The following is a 19,783-nucleotide window of genomic DNA, read 5'->3' on the forward strand; positions in this document are numbered from 1 at the left end:
AATGTATTCAGTTGATGTTTTATGTCTCCCCAAAATGCATAAAGCCAGGCTCTTCCCTAACCACTTTGGGCACATGTTCTTAGGATCTTCTGAGGGCCATGTTCATTCATATTTGGCTCAGAATAAATCTCTTCAAGTATTTTACAGAGTTTGACTCTTTGTTGACCAGTGTTTGCCAGCAACCTTTGGCCTTCTTTGGCTTGCAGGTATATCATCACTCCAGTCATATGACTTTTCTCCCAGTGTGTCTTCACATCATCTTCACTCTATGTGTGTCTTTGTGTGTAGTTCCCTTTTTATAAGGACAGCAGTATATTGGATTAGAGCCTATGCTAATGATCTCATTTCTACTTGATTACCTCTGTAGTGATCCTATTTCCATGTAAGGCCACATTCTGAGGTACCCAGGGTTAGGCTTTTAAAACACCTTTTTGGAAGGATATAATTCGACCCATAATGGGGTTACTATAAGTAAAGTTGTTACAAATATACTTGTATAGTTCTCTTTGCATTTATATAATTAATTATTTTGAGATATATACTGTGGAGTGAGTAACAGGTAAAGTGTATGTTTAACTTCATTGGAAGCTACCAAAGAGTTTTAAAGAAGTTGTATCATTTCACACATGTATCAGAAATTCATGAGAGTTCCAATGATTCCACATTCTTGCTAAGAATTGATATTGTCGTCTTTTGAATTATATCCATTCTAGTATGTATGTACTGATGTCTCATTTTGGCTTTAATATTCATTTCTCTGATGACTAAGAATGATAAATACCTTTTCATGTGTTTGTTGACCATTTGTATATTTTCTTCTGTAATATGTCTGCTCAGATCAGACATGACAGAATACCTCTTATCTCATCCCGTGACTAAGAATGGCCTTTTGCGGGGGCAAAGGATGTTGTTTACTTCTCTACCTTCAAAATGTTATAATTCAGTGCTATGCTTCTATAAAAACTTACCACAAATAGTGGCTTAAAACAGCAAGGGAAGGAGGTCAGAATTTCAAAACGGATCTTATGAGACTAAAACCAAGGTATTGGCAGAACTGCATTCCCTCTGAAGGCCCTAGAAGAAAATGTGTTTCTTTGCCATTTCCAGCTTACAGAGGCTTCCTGCGTCCCTTGGCTCATGCCCTGTCCTCCATCCCGAAAGCTGGCAGAATGGCATCTTTAAATCTCCCTCTCTTTTTCCCTCCTTCCTTCTTTCCCTCCCTCTCTCCCCCTTCTTTTCGCTTCTGACATCATATCTCTTTCTCTGACTTTCCTGCCTTCCTCTTATAAGGACGTTTGTAATTCTATGAAGCCCATCCAAATAATTTAGAACGGTCTCTCCATTTCATGATCATTAACTTATTTAAATCTGCAAAGTCTCTTTCACCATGCAAGGTAACGTTTTCACAGGTTTTAAAAGATTCAGATGTGGATACTGTTGGAGATACCATTATTTTGTCTACCACACCTGCCAATTACTAGGCTGTTCTTCCTTGGTGACAAATCCACTCTTCCATAGCTCCGATCTGAGATAATGGAACTGGGCAAACTAGACTTCTGTTTTGCCAGCTGGTTCCTTGTCAGGTTCTGCCAATAGGGGGCACTAAGAGATACTGGAAGGCAGGAAGAGGAAGAAGGTACTTCAATCTTTTTTGTTTAGCTTGATGGTCTTATTGGCATTGCTTTAGCCATTCTTTCTCACTGGCAGCAGCAGAGGGGAAAGATCCCAGCTATTTTCTAAATTTCCAGAATGATCACACTTCTGGAATGAGTCTCATCACCTTAAGGTGCCCACATAAGCTGGGCAATGTCAGTTTTTCAGAGGAACTACTCTTCAGAACCACTGCCTCAAGCATCTGGGTTTTGATAACCTCAAATTATTATCTTTGCTTCCTCAGACCTAGAGATGACAGCAGGTTCTTACAATGATTACTGTAGTGTTCATTTTTAGATTGTTTTTCGGTTCTCCAAAATCTGTTTAACAGTTTCCTTTTATTAAAATCTCTTGGTTGAAATATCTAGTCTTCTTTTGTTTTCCTGCTACATTTGCACTACCATTAGTTACTCAACTCTCCCAATACATGGAAACAAAACTAAAGAATAATAACCCAAGAAGAAATAGTTGTAAATAGCTGTGAGCAAGAAGAAATTATGTCAAGCCAAATTTTTTACAGGAAGCATTATGGCATAGAAAGACAAGTCTATCTTCCCCCCCAAAAAAAATGATTTCACAGAGCCATAGGGTAACATTTTTCTTTTTAATGTGGAGCACCAAAAATCCAAAAGTCATTCATATTGTTTTTGATTATTTTAAAATTAAAAATTTATTTAAAGGAATGCAATATAGTATTATCACAAAGTTTAATCCAGTTAAAGTTAAAATTGTGCTGAAAACAACTTACATTGACAAAATTGAATTTAGTATTTGTGGATTTTTTGAATATCAGTAATTTAATAGTCCATCTCAGTAAAGATCTTAATGAAAAGTCACACACACACACACACACACACACACACACACACACACACACACTGTATTGGGGTATGCAAACAGAAAGAGATTTATAAATTATATAGCATTATAGTCTTCAAATAAGCTACCCAAAGAAACTATCCATTTTAATTTCTAGATGTATGCTATAGTGAAACAACACTCAAAACTTATGAACATTTATTACAGATTTAAACATCTTTTGGACTACACTCTTGCCAGAGATAAATGCACTTAACATAAAATAATAATGTTTCAATCATAGAAATGTGATCTTAATCATGTTTAATTCTGCTTTTTATACTCTAACCTTAATTAGCAACCCAGAGCCCTTTCTAACCTACACACCCAGTCTTTGAGGAGGAGGTTATTCATAAGATAGGAATAATGTTTGTCTAGGAGTGCACTTATCTTAATGGACTTAATATGATCATTTAAAAATTTTTCGTAGCTTCCTCCTCCTCTCCTCCTCTCCCCGACTTTCTACCCAACTTCAGTTTGACCTATATAACTCTTTCAGGCCTTTGGGACACTGGAAAGAGGGGATGTAGTGTAACTCTATCAGAAGCCATGATAATCAAGCACATACACATTGAAACGTAACGCCTTGAAAGTTGAGTGGGAGGAATTGGAGACATAGAGCAATTAACACTGAAGGTTACTGTATATCTGTAGTTGGGTTAAAATAAAAAATGGCATTGTAAAGGGAAAAATGATTCACAAAAGGAAAGGAAAAACTGAAGTATATGAGTGTGGGGCAGGGGAGAAGGGGGGCTGTAGAAGGTAGATAACATTATTGTTTTCCAGTCTGAAGTTTGGTGTCAGTGATAAGTAACCCAAAGAGGTTCTGCTGTTTAGAAACAGCTGGAGACCCGCCACACTCTTTTCCTCCTGCTGCTTCCTGTGTTATTGCCTCTCCATCTGCTGCACCCTCCTCCTCAAAACACAAAGCCTGGGAGTCAGCATAGAGCTCTTCTACACCCTTAGGAGAAGTTAGTTTCCTAGTAACTTAATGGGGGCTTACAATGAGATTTTTATGCTATTGTCTAATATTTTGACCAATCATAGAAATGATCTTGGCCTAAATTATTGTGCAATATAAAAGACTCATGATGTATGCTAGCTCAGAAAGAAAGAAAAGGAGAGGAGATGGAAAATATTGATTTAGATTTGAAAAATATAAAGGTGAACTAGAGGAAGACAAATCTTGTCCTTGATTTTTAAGTTATTGAAGAATAATATCAAACTTAAAAATATCTAGATTAAATTGAAGATCAGAGGAGGAGTTAAATGTTAAGAGCAAAACCCACCTAAAAACAAATTTCAGGTTTTTCAATCATACTCATGATTCAAAACTATGGACAAAAGTCTAACTGGCAACCATGGTGCTGAGCCTTGACTATTCCACACCCTTACCCCTTAATATCACAGGGTGTTGAGCACAGGAGAAATGTAATTATTAGAAAAATATATCAAGAGATTTAAAATGGCCTATGGTTGTAGAGGGAAAGTTTTGGCATGTTTAGTATATTAGCAAAAGAAACATGTAGATTGTGGCTACAGTGAACCAAATGAGAAATACATTCTGAGAGAATATCGTTGGGATCTTTACATTTCTGAGACTCAATTGCAAGTTCGAGCCTGGAGATGGGGCCATGAGCACTGATAGCTTAATGCATCTTAATCCCATGTGAGGATATAACAGAATCATATACATAATGCGTTGTTAATTGTGGTGCCTGTGGCATATACTCAGGACACAGTAATTGTTACCTAATATTATTAGTGGGCCTGGTTTCCATCCTGGTAGTTATTTTTTCAAATGGCAGCAAGTCTGTGTAACTGAGTATGTCGGATTAATTACTATTTTAGTTATTATGTTAGGTGAAGATACAGTTTAATACTGCTTTTTAAATATTTATGTTTATTTTTAATGTGTTGTTTTTCACCCTCTTTTGGGCTGCCATGTGTCCCTGACAAAACAAAAGTTTGCTACTTGGGATTGATTTTTGTTAAAATGATATTTACTGCCAAAATATCTAAATAGGGGGGAAAAAACCCTCAGGCTTTACTTATGTAAGCAAAATATCTAAATATTTAAATGAACTTTCCTCATTTTAATCTGGGTGTTTTCTTAGAGGTTAGCTGTAGGGAATATTCATGCAACAGAAAGTTAAGGGAAGAGGAACAAGCTAATTAGTGTTATCAAATAAGAGTCTTGTAAAGTGAAATTAGGTATTTTGATTTAAATTAATCAGTCAATTTTTACAATAGTTGTATTAGCTAAACAATTTACAAATTTCTATTTTACTCAATGTTGTAATAAATGGTCAAAAATGTCCATGATTAATTTCATAGTCATTCAATTTCACCCTTCATTATATTTTCCCTCTAATTCTTCTTCCTTCTCCATTCCATTGCTTCCAGCACAGATGATACAGGCTAATCTATACCCTAATATTAAAATAGCTAATACTGACCAGTGACAGATACTTGAAATGATCAGTCCTTGGTCTGAAACCTTTACATTATGCTACTAATTAGTTGACCTGCGAATATTTGCTTTAAATGAAATCTGTCCACATAATTTAAAAAATGTTTATATTTTAATTTCTCCCATAACTTTTACTTAACAAATGTCCTACTATCAAATCATTTCATTAAACATATTACATATTGAAAGGCACTTCCTTCAAATTGACTTATTATTATTTCCAGCAGCTATTTAGTATAATTTATTACACGGTGGTTTTTGACTAGGCACAGGTCTCCCAATCCCCTTTATAGTCATTGTAATGAACTACAGTCAATTCAGACCCATTCTTTTTCTAATATCAAATTTACCCAACCCTGTGTCTCTTAACCAAAAGCCACATCTCAGATTTTTCAATGCTTGTTAAAGAAAGCAAGAATAAGATGAAAAGCAATAATAGTAAATGTTTTCTTTTTCAATCTAAAATAATCAAAGTTAATGAAGTATAAGTAGTATCTTTGAGGAAAATTGTATCAACAAATTGTCACGTTAAGTATGTAAGTTTTATTATTACACAAAGTATATGATAATGCTGTGTTGTAGCTTTCTGGTAATTATTTTTTGTTTGTTTGTTTTATTGAGATGGAGTCTCACCCTGTCACCTGGGCTGGTGTGCAGTGGCGCAATCTCAGCTGACTGCAACTCCTGCCTCCCAGGTTCAAGTGATTCTCCTATCTCAGCCTCCCAAGTAGCTGGAATTACAGGCTTGTGCAACCACACCTGGCTAACTTTTGTATTTTGTGTAGAGATGGAGTTTCACTGTGTTGGCCAGGCTGGTCTTGAACTCCTGACCTCCGGTGATCCACCCTGCCTCAGCCTCCCAAAGTGCTGGGATTACAGGTGTGAGCCACCACATCAGGTCTATAAATTGTTTTAAACAGAAACTGACTTCTCATTCTTAGCCATAAGAATGGGATATTCTTCCTCTGCTGCTTAACAGCCTGCAGGTGGCCACATTACTTAACCATAAATTTGAGTATTGTATTTTTGAATTCCCATTCAAAATCAAGATTAGTCTTATGACCTTTGTGTCTGCAAACCAGCATTGTTCACTTTGAGAAGTATGCCATTTTTCAGTGCTCTATGTGGGCTTTCTACTAAACTCATTAATTTGGAGGATGAATGCTTACTAATTTTATGAAGGTATCTCTATAACTTCCTCATCCCACAGTTATGTATATGCAGGGCTCTCTTCTTGGGCTATATATATTTTTTTGTCTGTCCTATTCTCTTCTACTATGCTTTAAAAATTAGAATCAATCAGCCAGGGAAATAAGGCATTATGCTAGTTGCAGGTCTCCTTTCAGACGTTTCTGTCAGTTGTTATATGATTTATGATAGATATTGGCCTTCAGCTTATCTGGACCCACAGTTGTCTTTGCCGAAGCCAGGAAAGCTGCTCCTAAGCCATTTTATATTCATAGTTTGTTCTTATTTAATGTAGTAGAAATTTTATAACACTGTATGCATTGTGTGTAAAGGCAAGTTTATTTACAAGCTCTTTATATAAGCTTTCAAAGATACCTTGATTCCAAATATAGCAATTTAGCACTCAGTACAAATCTTATTTCTTATTGTATAATTATTAGATAATGTATTTCTGTCTTAGAAATATGCCATTTCTCTATAACAGTATAAAGGTCTTTATATATATTTATGAGGACATTTGCAAATGTATTTTTAATATTTTATCAAATGCTATTTTCAAGCTAAATGCAGTAATTAAATAAAATTATATTATTGCCCATATGGAAAAGTAAAAATTCTATGTCTTATGTTAATGTGATACATAATAAAATAATTTAGCACTAAAATGAGTTATTTGTTGTATAGTAAACAAGATGAGGACTAGGTCTTTTTTTTTTTAATTGCATTTTAGGTTTTGGGGTACATGTGAAGAACATGCAAGATTGTTGCATAGGTACACACATGGCAGTGTGGTTTGCTGCCTTCCGTCCCCTCACCTGTATCTGTCATTTCTCCCCATGCTATCTCTTCCCACCTCCCCACCCCTCCATCCCTCCCCCATTTCCCCCCAACGGACCCCAGTGTGTAGTGCTCCCCTCCCTGTGTCCATGTGTTCTCATTGTTCAACACCCGCCTATGAGTGAGAATATACGGTGTTTGATTTTCTGCTCTTGTGTCAGTTTGCTGAGAATGATGGTTTCCAGGTTCATCCATGTCCCTACAAAGGACGTGAACTCATCGTTTTTGATGGCTGCGTAATATTCCATGGTCTATATGTACCACATTTTCCCTATCCAGTCTATCATCGTTGGGCAATTGGGTTGGTTCCAGGTCTTTGCTATTGTAAACAGTGCTGAAATGAACATTCGTGTGCACGTGGAGGACTAGGTCTTAAGTTTGTTTATTAGAGATAGAGGTATTTTATTTTGCTTTTTTGTTGTTGTTTTTAAAAAGAGACTAACGTTGTGATAAAAATACACAAACTTCAATCATTTTAAAATGAAAGGCATTAGATTATTTGGAATAAATGCAATGATTGCAATACTTTGTAATTGCAGTGGTGACATACATGGATGCAGTGAAACTAATTATCTTTTTAACGATGTATGTCCATGGTGATTACACAACCAGGGTTTGTGGTTACATTGAACTTAGTATGATCTATGTTCATGAAGCTTTAATTTCACTTCTTATAATTTCCCTATAATGTAAGTTGTATGCATTTCTCTACATACAATTTAGTTAATTAAAAGAGAGGACTGGCTGGCAAGGTGGCTTGCACTTGTAATCCCAGCACTTTGGGAGGCTGAGGTGGGTTGATCACCTGACATCAGGAGTTTGAGACTAGCCTGGCAAACATGATAAAACCTCATTTCTACTAATAATACAAAAATTAGCTGGGCATGGTGGCACACACCTGTAATCTCAGCTATTAGGGTGGCTTGAGGCAGGAGAATCACTTGAACCCAAGAGGCAGAGGTTTCAATGAGCCGAAATTGTGCCAACACACTCTAGCCTGAGTGATAAAAAAAAAAGAGTGGACTTAAAACTTCACATTTATATTGTATCCAGGTGACTAATCTGTCAAGTCAGAAAAATTTAATCAGATAGTTCAACCAATAATTGGTGATTTTTAAATCTGAACTGTTTGACTAAATAAAATAGTTATTAATTTAATGTGAAATAATTAAAATTGCCCATGAGCTGATAGTTATTGAGACCACTGATGGACATGTGGAGGTTTATTAACTGTACTCTCTACTTTTTTATTTGAACTTTTTCATCACAAAATGTTTTCAAAGACAGGGTCAAAGGAAGATTTGGTTGTGAACCACAAAAACAGTTTAGTATTTATCACAATACTGGTATAGTTACAGGCTTACAATAGAAGGTCATGATAAATACATGCTCAGAGCAAATTATCAATCTGTTTGTATTCAGCACTAAAGTTGTGGACAGCTACTCAGTTTCTGCAGCTTATGACGATGTAAAATCCCTCAAATTTCTGTTTGTGTGTGTGTGTGTGTTTTGTTTTTGTTTTTGTTTTTAAAGCCAGGACCTGGGCATTTTATATTTTTTTCTTGTGTTTTTGAAAATATAAATAACTTTTTAAATATAACATTTTTTCATGGAATGAAGAAAAAATTGAATTCATTCTGCTGTGTTTTCCCCCATGCTGCTCTCATCCTTAAAATCTCTTTGACAGGAGTGATGTGCTGAAATATTATAGTGTTGATTAACAAAATCAAAGTGCTACAAATTATGTGGAATTAACATCTTCAACTTAATGGGATATGGTAATATTTCCTTAATGCATAGTTATATTTGAGCCATTGAGCTCAAGTATAAAAGAAATAGCTCCAATTTTTAAATTGTTTATATAATGAAAACAAAAAGAAGAAAGTCATATTTATGGATTATGGGTTACATACAGTTGTAAAGAAGGGTTTAGTACTGAATGAAGATAACTGTTCTTTAGAGTAAACCTTTTTTAGGCAAAGCTGTAGTCTTAAGTGTCAGCAGACTGACAGTCAGAACAACGAATAATCAGTCTCCAATTGTTTCCACATCTTGAGCATTACTCAGAGTTCCCCGAACAGAAAGACATCTGTCCTGACTCTCACACAATGTCCATATTTCTGACACACTCTTCCACAGGCTGAACTGCAGTTCTAGGACTAGAGCTAGACTGAGAGCTCATTATCTGACTTTTCTTCTCAGAATCTCTTTCTCTAAGGTGCTAGGGTGTCCCACAACATTACCTGTGTGTGTCAGACAGCCCTAGATATAGATGATTGCCTTTGGGATTTGCAAGAAGAGGCTGGAAAGAAATGCAAATTGAGTGAGTTACCCTGTAGCCAGGATTATCTTTGCTTCTGTGTAGCTGAGAGACTATTCAAGAATGACAGAAATATACAAAAAGTCTTTCAGGGCATACTTGTGCAAGAACAACAATCGGCTTGCACACACAGGAATATAATTTACTTTGTTTTATCAATTTGCTCTTGCTATAAAATGTAAGTTAAAATGTCATTGAGGAGAAGTACATGTGAAAGTTGCCAATAGTGTCTATCATTAACAAAGGTCCACTAGACTAGGACTCTTGGAACCCTGGGTAAATTAGACCAGACTGTGTCTTTCTACTTATTTATGAGAAAGCAAAATAGACCCTGGCATCTCAGACCTCTCCTGGTTCTAATAGCTAGGCCTTGGTGTCCACCTGTTGAACATAAATGTGCTCTGGATCATCGGTGTCATATCGGTCCACTCTGTGACCTTGGTGAATCAAGAAAAGAAAACAATATGAAGTCTTTGTAATCCTGCCTGAAAATAAACAAAATATTAATATTGTCTTACACCACAAAAATGGCCCACTATTCTATTTTAATGAATGACTCCTATATCTTTACCAATTACAGATTTAGCCTTAGTCCAGTGTTTTTTCATTCTAGATAAGGTTTATCATGATATCTAATTACAGAATTACCTTCTCCTCACTTTTTGGCAGCATTCAAATCAGAGTGAAGCTCCACTTCCTTAAACTCTCTTCCAAATCACCTATTGCAAGCCCAAATATTTTAAGTTGTTTCTAATATCCTCTTTCTAAGATGTCCCTAGGTTACATGATGCACATCCTCCCTCAGCACAAGTGATAAGTTCAATTTGTTCAACTTGAGATGTGTTCTTGGTAGTCATGAGCTGGAGAATATTATTAATACTAAGTGGCTACAATGGCCACTTTATAACTGATAAAACAAATAGGGTACATTTGCCCAACAGAGTCAACGGTCATTTTTTATTGTAGTAAAGTATATATGACATGGCAATTGACCATCTTAACCAGTTTGGGTACAGTCTGGTGGCATTATAAACATTCACATTGTTGTGCAACCACCACTATCTCTAGAAACTTTTCAGGATCCTAAACTGAAACTCTGTACCCGTTAAACAAAAGGTTCCTGTTTCTTCCTGCCCCAGCCCCTGATAACTGTTATTCTACTTTCTGTCTCTATGAACTTGATTATTTTAGGTTATCTCATATAAGTGAAATTATATTTGTCCTTTTGTGCCTGGCTTATTTCACATAGCATATGTCTTCAAGTTTCATCCATGTTGTGGCAGGTATGAGAATTTCATTCCTTATTAAGGCTGAATAATATTCCATTGTATGTATATACCACATTTTGTTTGTCCATTAATCTGCCAATGAAAATTTGTGTTTCCACCTTTTGGGAATTGTGAATAATGCTGCTACAAGCATTGGTGTGTGATGTTCCTAAGTTTTTAGCAGTGATGGGTGGAATAGTTCCAGGATTGTTTTTTGCTCTGCACATGAATTTAAAACAGTTTCTCTCTCCCTTCCCAGGCTACTCCCATCCCCACCAATCCCCAAGCTCTGAGAAATCAAACATTTTGTATTAATTACCCCTTGAGATCTAGAAGAGTTTATCATGTTATTTCCACATTTATTCCCTATTGTATTAGGGGAGATAGCAATAGAGATGGGAAATATTAAGGGAAACAGTATAGAGAGACAGAACAAATCTGAAGCAATTTTTCTTTTAAAATGTATTTTCAAAACTAAGGTGTCAGTCTTTGGTGCTTTTCTACTTATGGAAGTGCTAAAAATAGGCAAGCAAAATTAGGCTTGCCATTAAGATAAGAGATACAACCAAGTCATTTATTTATTGAGCCATAAAGCTATCATTTGCCACTTTCTGCCTGAAGCATCAACTAAGAGAGTTTGGGGACTTGCTGCTCTATTTTTTCTCTCTGAAACAGAGCACATAATAGACACTCAATAAATATTTATAAAATAAGTGAGTAAAATGAATTATTAGGATGAGCCCTTATTATGTCTTGGGCTCTGTGAAAGACATTAGAGAGTGTCACATGACACCATCCCTGCCTACATAATGCTTTAAGACTAGCTAGGGAATGAGAGATACAATACTGTAAACAAACCACAATGGGTGCACAGAGATTAAGAAAAATTAGTTCTACTTATGGATAGTAAGGGAAATTGCAAAGAGGAGTTGGTTAGAATGGAAAGAATTTTGATAGATGGAAGTATGAAGTACATTCATTTCATGTGCACGAGCAGAGTCACAGTGGGAGCAAGAAGCATACGTAAAAGTATGATTTTTGGTCTTCCAGTCTGTTCAATAAATTTTGCATTTCATACTTTATTAAGCTTCATAGCATCTTCCATTTCCCCACCTCCAAAAGAAAATAATCATTCTTTATACTTCAGAAAAAGGTACCAAGAAATGCACAGTAATTGACTGGGAAGACCTAGATTTGAATCACCAGATTCCATAGCTGGTGATTCCAGCCAGTAGATTACATTCAGTGATTGTAAATTACCTTGTTTTGAGCTGACATATAAAAGGGAAGGATGAGAGAAAAGGGAGGACAGGAGGGATAAGACAGAAAACTCTGCAGGGTTAAACTGGTGGAGGAAAGAGAGGGTCATCACTATTTTTTCCACTTTGAATTTAAGCACAAAAACATTTTTTGTTTTTAAAACACAGTCAAATGATTTAGGTGAACTATCTAAATAAATGATGTAGAGAATGGTAAAAAATAGATTATTAATAGTCAATTTCACAAAGGTTCTTTATTGTCCTTTTGGATGTGTTTTAAGTCTGACTCAAAGTGTATATTTTAGAATACTGTGTTTATAAAAATAATCTGGCTGAATTGTTTTAGACAATGTTCTTCTTTTAAAATATTATTCAACTAAAGTATGTTCTAAAGTTTTCTGACCTATAAGAAGCCTTGCTTTTCAGAACATAATTCAAAATCAATTCAGTTACAAAAATAAAATATATAAAATATATATCTCCAATGATTAAGAAAGATTATGAACTAATGGAAGAAAATACATAGCAAAGAGTCATGTATTTTTATGGCTGAAAGAGGATATGAAGTAAGAAAATGCTCCAGATGAGTATGCATGTTCATCAACTTTGCATGGTATGAATTTGATGGATAGCAGATCATTACACAAACAACTGTTGGTGGTAGCATGAAACCACTGCAATGAGTGATTTTCCTCTTTTCATTTATGACTAAAAGTATTTTATTTTCAGAGGTAGGCTACTATTAATGCCATAATTAAAAACCATTGGTATTTTCTCATCTGTTTTGTGGGGGGAAAACGTTGGTCCATATCTTGAGTTGTCTGCATGAATTAAAAGTTGAAAGTAAATATTACATGTCTGCTTCACTCTATATGAAATATATATATGAGAAAACTGGGGCTGGCAGAGACTAGAAGACCTGCCCAAACTACTCAGAGACAGAGCAGCTGACTGTTAGATTTTAACTTTCCTCATTACTCTGCAATTATGCCTAGAGATCACCAGCATTAGGTGGTGTTTGTAGGTTTCTTGTGAAGGGTGGTGTTTGTCGATGTCTTGACCAAGAGTCCTATAATAAGCTAAATTATCATCCTAATTAAAAGGATACATGGGTTCTATTGTACTAGCATGTATATTAAGGTTTATTTGGGGAAAAATTTTTAGTACATCTCTTCCTCATCACTATAGACAACTGTACCAGGTCCTCTTGAAGGTATGAATTTCCTTTATAAGGGGAATGGAAAATTTGATCACCAAAGTAAGGCATTATCTCTCCTCTCTCTCTCTTTCCCATAGTTCTCCCCATTTGTGGGTGAATATTCTTTGGACTTAGCATCTTCATAGAAAATGAGCCAGGCTCTAGGTTTTTTCTTCTTTTTTGTAAATGCTATTTGGGATTAAATGGATTTATTAACCTTAAATAATTATTCTCATGTTTCATGGCTCGCTCTCTCCTATGTTGATTGTCATTTCCCCACTCTAATAGCCTTTCCTATAGAAAAATAAAAATTTACACAATCCTGGCATGAAAGAACAGAGGTCTCTTTATTGCATATCCATTTCCTAGGTTGCAAAGGCCCAGCACATCTCTTATAGTTCCTACTCAGGCCACCGCTGATCTCATTATATTTGCGAAACTTCATCTCTCTCCTTTTACTCATCTGAGAGCAGGTGGACCCAGACAGTTCTTCGGAGGTGCAGTGAGTGATTTCTCTTGAGAGAGGCACATCTTTCCAGTCTGCAAAGGAATGAAAATCCAGACAGTCACATAGATCACTTTGAATGGTGCCAAATACATTCCACCAAATGCTACTGGCAATAATTAGAGTATGTCACTGGGAGATGTGGTGATTTTCTTCCAGCATAAGGCCCCAGTCTTACCCTGAGTGCCATGAAACTGACAGGTCAGAGACAGTGTTCTCCATAGAAATAACATAGACTTCTCATGATCTGAGAAAAGAAGGGGAAGTAGCATTTCTTGACTTTGAAATGTCTGGAGCAAGGTACCCAGGATTAAGTAGGAACCACCTAGAATTTACCATGCCCTTCACTGACCCACACTTATCAGCTATTGCACAAAGTAGGCAAAAGAGTAAGTAAAGATCATCATTTTTTAATAAACAGGGTTGTGGTCTCTGGCTGAGGAAAGGCATAACCTGTTGTAGATTAAGGGAAAAAAAAAAAAAGCTTTTTGATAGGGATGGAAAGCTCTGAAAGCCAGCATGAGAAGTCTGTTCCTTGGGAAGTAATAACATCCCAAAGTCTACTAGGATTTTAGGTTCGACAGCAAGACTCTTTGCACACAAACAGGACGAAAAAGTCACACCAAAGAACCGAGCAAGTCATGGGCAAAGCAGTTGGAAAAAAAATGAAAAGGAAAGAAACATAAGAAACCAGGGAAAGCTGCAGAATGGCGAGGAAAGGCGGAGAGACGCCTAGGAAGGATAAGACGGGAGGAGGGAGTTGGGGAGGGAGGGGAGAGGGGAGAGAGCTGATCACGGACGTCAGGAACAAAAGCTCCAGCGGAGCCTGGCGAAGGCACTAAGGGAGCATGGGGTGTTTTGAATAATTATTAAAATTAGCATGTGTCTGCGCCATCCTGTGGGTGTGGCGCAGAGAGGAGTGTAAACTCTAGCGGGGCTGGAGCAAACATTGGATTAGCGGCAGCAGCCTGCCAACCTGCCTGAGGAGTAAGGGGACCAGCGCGCTGCACGCCGACTAGCACGATGGCCTCGTCTCAGGGGAAAGACGAGCTGAAATTAGCCGACTGGATGGCAACTCTGCCGGAGAGCATCCACAGCATCCCCCTCACCAATTTAGCCATTCCAGGTAGGCGCGCAGGGGCTGCCGGCTAGGCGCTCGGCGCCCGCTCCACCTGCCCCGCCCTGCTTTATCTGTCACTAAGTGGTAACTTGCCACGATGCCCGCGGGAGGGAAACTCGTCTTCCAGGGTGGGTCTCAGGCCAGGCGAGCGCGTGCCTGGTAGCCTTTGGCTTCCTAGTGTTTTCCAAACCTCTAAGGACCGAGGCGCTAGAGTCAAGGTGACTGCTTTTCTCCTGGGCTCTGGAAGCAGGTTGCGTGCGGAGGACTGGGGCAGAGGAGAAGCTGGGCTCTAGGATGGTGTCTCGTGACCCGCTCCTGTGGTTTTCCCTGCAGATTTGGGAGAGTGGGAGCGATTTCTGGGTCTGTGGGGTGACCATGTGCGGTGAACGCGAGCTAGTGTCAGGGGCTCGGCTCCAGTGCACGGACCTGAGTCCCTCCCTGGCACGGAATTGAGCGGATTGATAGATTCTCAGCTAGAGTCATTAATATTCGTCCCCAATCTCCTTTAAAAAGACAAAGCGCTTCCCGAAGAGTGATGAAAGTTCAGGGACTGGAGGCGGCGTGATAGCTGCCCTTGAAAAGGAGCCCAAGGGGGCGACGGGCAGAGGGCACCGTTTCGCATCGGCGTGGCCCCGGGGGGGCTGGCCAAGTGGACCGGTCTGGTCCAAGTGCGTGTTAGCAACACACTTCGCCAGGTGAGAAAGGCAAACCCTTGCGGATCTTGCGTTTGCTGCTTGGGACAGAAGCTGGGCAGGGGACCCTGCTTGTCCTGGAGGGGAGGGTGGGATTAATAGGCAAATAGTAGGGGAAAGGTGACTGAGAATGTGTCCAGACAGCCTAGAAGGAAGGAAGCGTGGACAAAGCGAGGAAGAGATGCGAAGATGCGAGGGATCAAGAAGCTTCAGCTTGACGTGTGCCACTTGGACCAGAGACTGGGCAGGTTTCTAGGGTGGGAGCTCCTAGCAACCCCTAGCTCAGGTATCCAGGAGGGAGGGTCGTTTCAGGACAGTTTACAACAATGACAGCTGGGGACACGGTCATACTTCATTACCAATTGGGCTATGCAGTTGGGCTGGGGGAGCACACACCTGATCTTTTCAGAGCTGGGCTGGAGGGCAAATTACTCATGAACAATTCACTTCTGGCCCTGAGCTGAGTTGGGTTATTAAATTCAACCTTCTGGTTTACCTGCTCTTGATCTGCCCCATCCAGCGCCCCCTCTCAGCTATTGGGGGAAAACATGATAAAGACCAAAACAAAACAAAAACAAAAACAAAAGAAGGGTTATTTTGAAAATCACTAGATGCTCCCACCGACAGTGCTGCCATTGATCAGTTGTCGCTCAAATGAATGGTTGTTAGTCAAGGAGATGTTTGGCAGCAATGGCAGGCACAGGCTGCACTACAAGTGCTATCCACAGAAGGGGTTGTCTCCTTTTGTCCTTCTTCAACAGATAGCTTCCTACAAGCCAGGGATCTCCAAGGAAAAGAACCAACCCCAGCTTCTCCATGCTGCACTTACTCTGCTGCTAGGTGAGCCTGGGGATTGTTCTTTTCAAGGAGACAGTAGAAAGCACAACTTGGGCATAACTCTACTCTCACTTCCACAGTCATCCCCATTCCTTTTCTTCCTTCGTTCTTATTTAGATTTTAGATAGTTGCTTTCACAGTCTCCCCTGAATGTTTTGCATGCATAGAAGGTAAGAAGGGCGATCACTGTGATGCAAACCTTCTGGCAGGTGACTCTCTAGAAATGCAGAGTTAAAAGCCTAAGTTTTCTTGTCTAGTTCTGAGAGATGTATCATACCTTTTTGAGCCTACCTTACATTTCTGCAATATTTCACTTTTCGAAGCTCTGTTACATACACAAGCTCACATAATCCTCCCAAAACCTCATGAAGCAGGCAGTGTGGGCCCTATTGCCTCCATGTCACAGATGAAAAAACTGAAGCTAAGTGAGGACTTACTATCTATCCCTATCAGTTCAGGGATCTGACCCCTTAATTGGACCTTTGGGAAGATACCCTGAAAATTTTGGAGGGAAAGGCTTTGTGATTTGCATCTGGATGATTCAGCAGCAACTATGACTAACTAGGGTTAAGAAACAAGGAACTAAGCATTCGTGGGAACAGAGTAATTTTCCTTTCCTCCCCTGGGACAAAATGAAACCTGAGGTGAGAGACTTTGGTATTTGGGCAATCTTAGAGTACAGGCATAAAGATGGTGGCATTGGGCTTCCGTGGGAATTTATATTGTTTTCCCAACTCCTTTTGGTATTATACTAAAATGGATCCCCTGAAAAGCTTCCCCTTCTAATTCCAGTACTTGGGAGAAAAAATAGACACAACATATTTCATCAACTGTATACTCCTGAATGCCCCCATGTCTCTGTAAATTGGTTTGGAAGATCCATACATATAAAACCAGGTTTAAAAACAGGTTTGGTACCTTTTTGCATTACTCAGCACTGAGAATTTTTGGAGGAAAAGAAGATATTCAAACTTTGATAGTCAGAGAAGACTAATTGGAGACTATTAAACACTAATGGAATAATTGCCTTAAAATCATGCTAATAGCTTTCTGGCTGCTACATGTTTACTTGGCCAGTTGCTACAGCTCAAATTAAGTAATTATCTCCACCATTTAAAACCACTCCTGGTGCACCACACAAGTGTTTCTGTTGAGGGGAACTGCTGCTCAGTCATCCTCAAAGCTTCAGGTTTTCTTAGGTAAAGTGGCTGGAGAATGAAGAGCTGCCTAATTATAAGGCTACGTACTTAGGGCAGCTGACCCAGATTACCCAGATTACCCAGAGTTACAGGAAAAAACAATCTGCAGGTGTGTGAATTTTCCACCAGAGCGTAGTTCTGGTGGTCTTTAAATATTTCTCAAATATCTACATTTTGAATGCTTTCAGAGTAATCTCTCAATAGTTGTTTTGCATTTAAATGACTTCATGACATGATATTGACTGGGCTGAGGAATTGTTAGTAATTGGTATTAGTATTTCACTTTCAATTTATTTTTTAAAGAAATGGCAAAGCCAGAACACATTGACAGTTACATTTCAGCCTTGTCATTTATTTCTCTCTCTCTCTCTCTGATGGCGCTAAACTAAGTTTTCATTCATGCATATTTGTTTAATAATGGCATTTTGGATTGTGAATGATACTGCCTTTCACTATAAGCAGGTGAGAGAGGATAAACAGAGATGGAAGTAGGAAGACAAAGTATAAAATTTAGGTACAAGTGAGACTGATGAAAATTCAGTTTCTCTGAAGCAGAGTTCTAATTCTGTAATCATGGTGGCTCCAGAACTGTTGTAAAGAGATTCATCATGGGAACAAGTAAGGTGTTGGTAATCTGCATCTGTGACAGAGAGTCATCCTGTCCAAAATCTGAAATCTTGGGAATGGTTTAGCCCATGGGAGGGGACTGCTTTGCATTCTCTAATATGTGATAAAAATATTTTTCATATAGTGCAGCAAACTGACTATGTAATAATAACATATTGGCCAAAATGTTGTAGGACTGGAAACTCAGAAAGTGTCTATGTTTTCTCCAACAGGGAATTGTTGATTGTACTTTAGATAAGGAACACAGAAATGATGATTATGCCTGTGAATTTTGTTTATTTCTTTTAGAAAATGCAAATACCAATTGAAAACAACAGGTTCACTAAGGGAAGCTAAGTGTTTAAACAGCTCTGAGTTTAAACAGCTCCAAGTCTCTGTTCTTGTGTCTGATGTTACTAGCTTTTAATTTCTTCCTCCAGCAGTGATCTCTTTTTGTTGCTGCCTGTGTTCCTGGAGTCAACCATATTCCTCTTCTTTGTAATTTGCTATTTCTATTTTACTTGGATTAAGTCAATCTCTAGGATTGGACTGGGTCTAATTGTAATAAAAACTTCTAAAGAACAAAACCAGAGCAGTGTCCCCCTCCCCCTCCAATTTTTGGTGGATAGTGATAAGAAGTGAATCTTTCAAGGCAATAAAAAAGCAACAACATTGTTTAGGATGAATATGCCTCTTATTCTGCCTCTCTAATTACCAGGTTTTTTTTAAATTTTTCTAAAAAAGAAAAATTGAACAATATCTAAAACATAACTTGTTCTACTAGGACTTTTCCTGATGAATTGAATCCTCTACTATTGTTAATCAATGTAAAGTGTTATGTATGCTATTTGGTCATTCACAAAGCATCTTCCTATGCACACGTGCTTTTTCCACATTCTAACAATAATATTCTAAGGCCTTGTGACTCAAAGTTGGTCCAGGGACCAACAGCATCAGCATATATGTGGGTTTGGTAGAAATGCTGCATCTCAGACTCTGCACTTTATTTAATTACAATCTACATTTTAACAAAATCCCTAGATGATTTATATACATATTTAAAGTTTGAGAAACGCTGCTTTAGTGTAGCTCTAAACGGGGCTTTTATGTAAATGTCAGAGCCTAATTTAAATATACGTTTTTTACTAGGCCCTTTGTATTGGGCCATGAAATCTGTACATGCTTCCAAATGTATAATCATGCTTAAAGCCAGAACACCATATTTGACTCACAGCTAATGGCCCAAGTTAGGGACATTACTGATAACTGACATTAGAGGTCATTATGTACCTTGAGCAATAAATATGATTTAATTGCTACTTAAATGTTCAAATTTGGTCACTATGATAAATGTAAAACCTTTCCCCTCATTTCCTTAAAGTCTTGCTGCTTCTTAATCAATAGCATTTAAAATCAGTCCATTTGGTAATACTAGTGATACCTAATACCAATTTAGGAAACATCTCTCTATTGGCTCTTTGTCCATTTGGAGGAGTCATTCTTTGTTGGGCACAGGACCAGCTACTTCTGTTACAAGTTACAAGTTGATTCATTTTATCTGTAAGCTAGACCTTTGCAATATTGTTCTTGAGTAAAAGTGTCATCACAAAATAATGCAAAACATAGCATCATAAAGCTATCAAAAGCATCATCATCAAAGGCAAACTGTAAACTGGTTTTCAATAGAAAATGATTAATCTTGTTTGTATTTGCAAGCCACATCTCATTTATTTGAAGCATAGCTTACATGGAATAGAAACATGCATAACA

At 38.0% G+C, this 19,783-nt stretch overlaps 1 protein-coding gene across 1 annotated transcript in view; it reads left to right on the forward strand.

Annotated features, from left to right (window-relative positions):
- The first annotated feature begins 14,346 nt into the window (after nucleotides 1-14,346).
- Nucleotides 14,347-19,783, forward strand: part of PLCXD3 (phosphatidylinositol specific phospholipase C X domain containing 3) — a 191,318-nt gene continuing 185,881 nt past the window's right edge. The window contains exon 1 of the mRNA XM_003925894.3: nucleotides 14,347-14,685. Within this exon, the coding sequence (XP_003925943.1) occupies nucleotides 14,583-14,685 (103 nt within the window). The 5' untranslated portion in view covers nucleotides 14,347-14,582. The remainder of the gene's footprint in view (nucleotides 14,686-19,783) is intronic.

The sequence above is a fragment of the Saimiri boliviensis genome, chromosome 1 (assembly GCF_048565385.1).
Source record: "Saimiri boliviensis isolate mSaiBol1 chromosome 1, mSaiBol1.pri, whole genome shotgun sequence".
NCBI lineage: Eukaryota > Metazoa > Chordata > Mammalia > Primates > Cebidae > Saimiri > Saimiri boliviensis.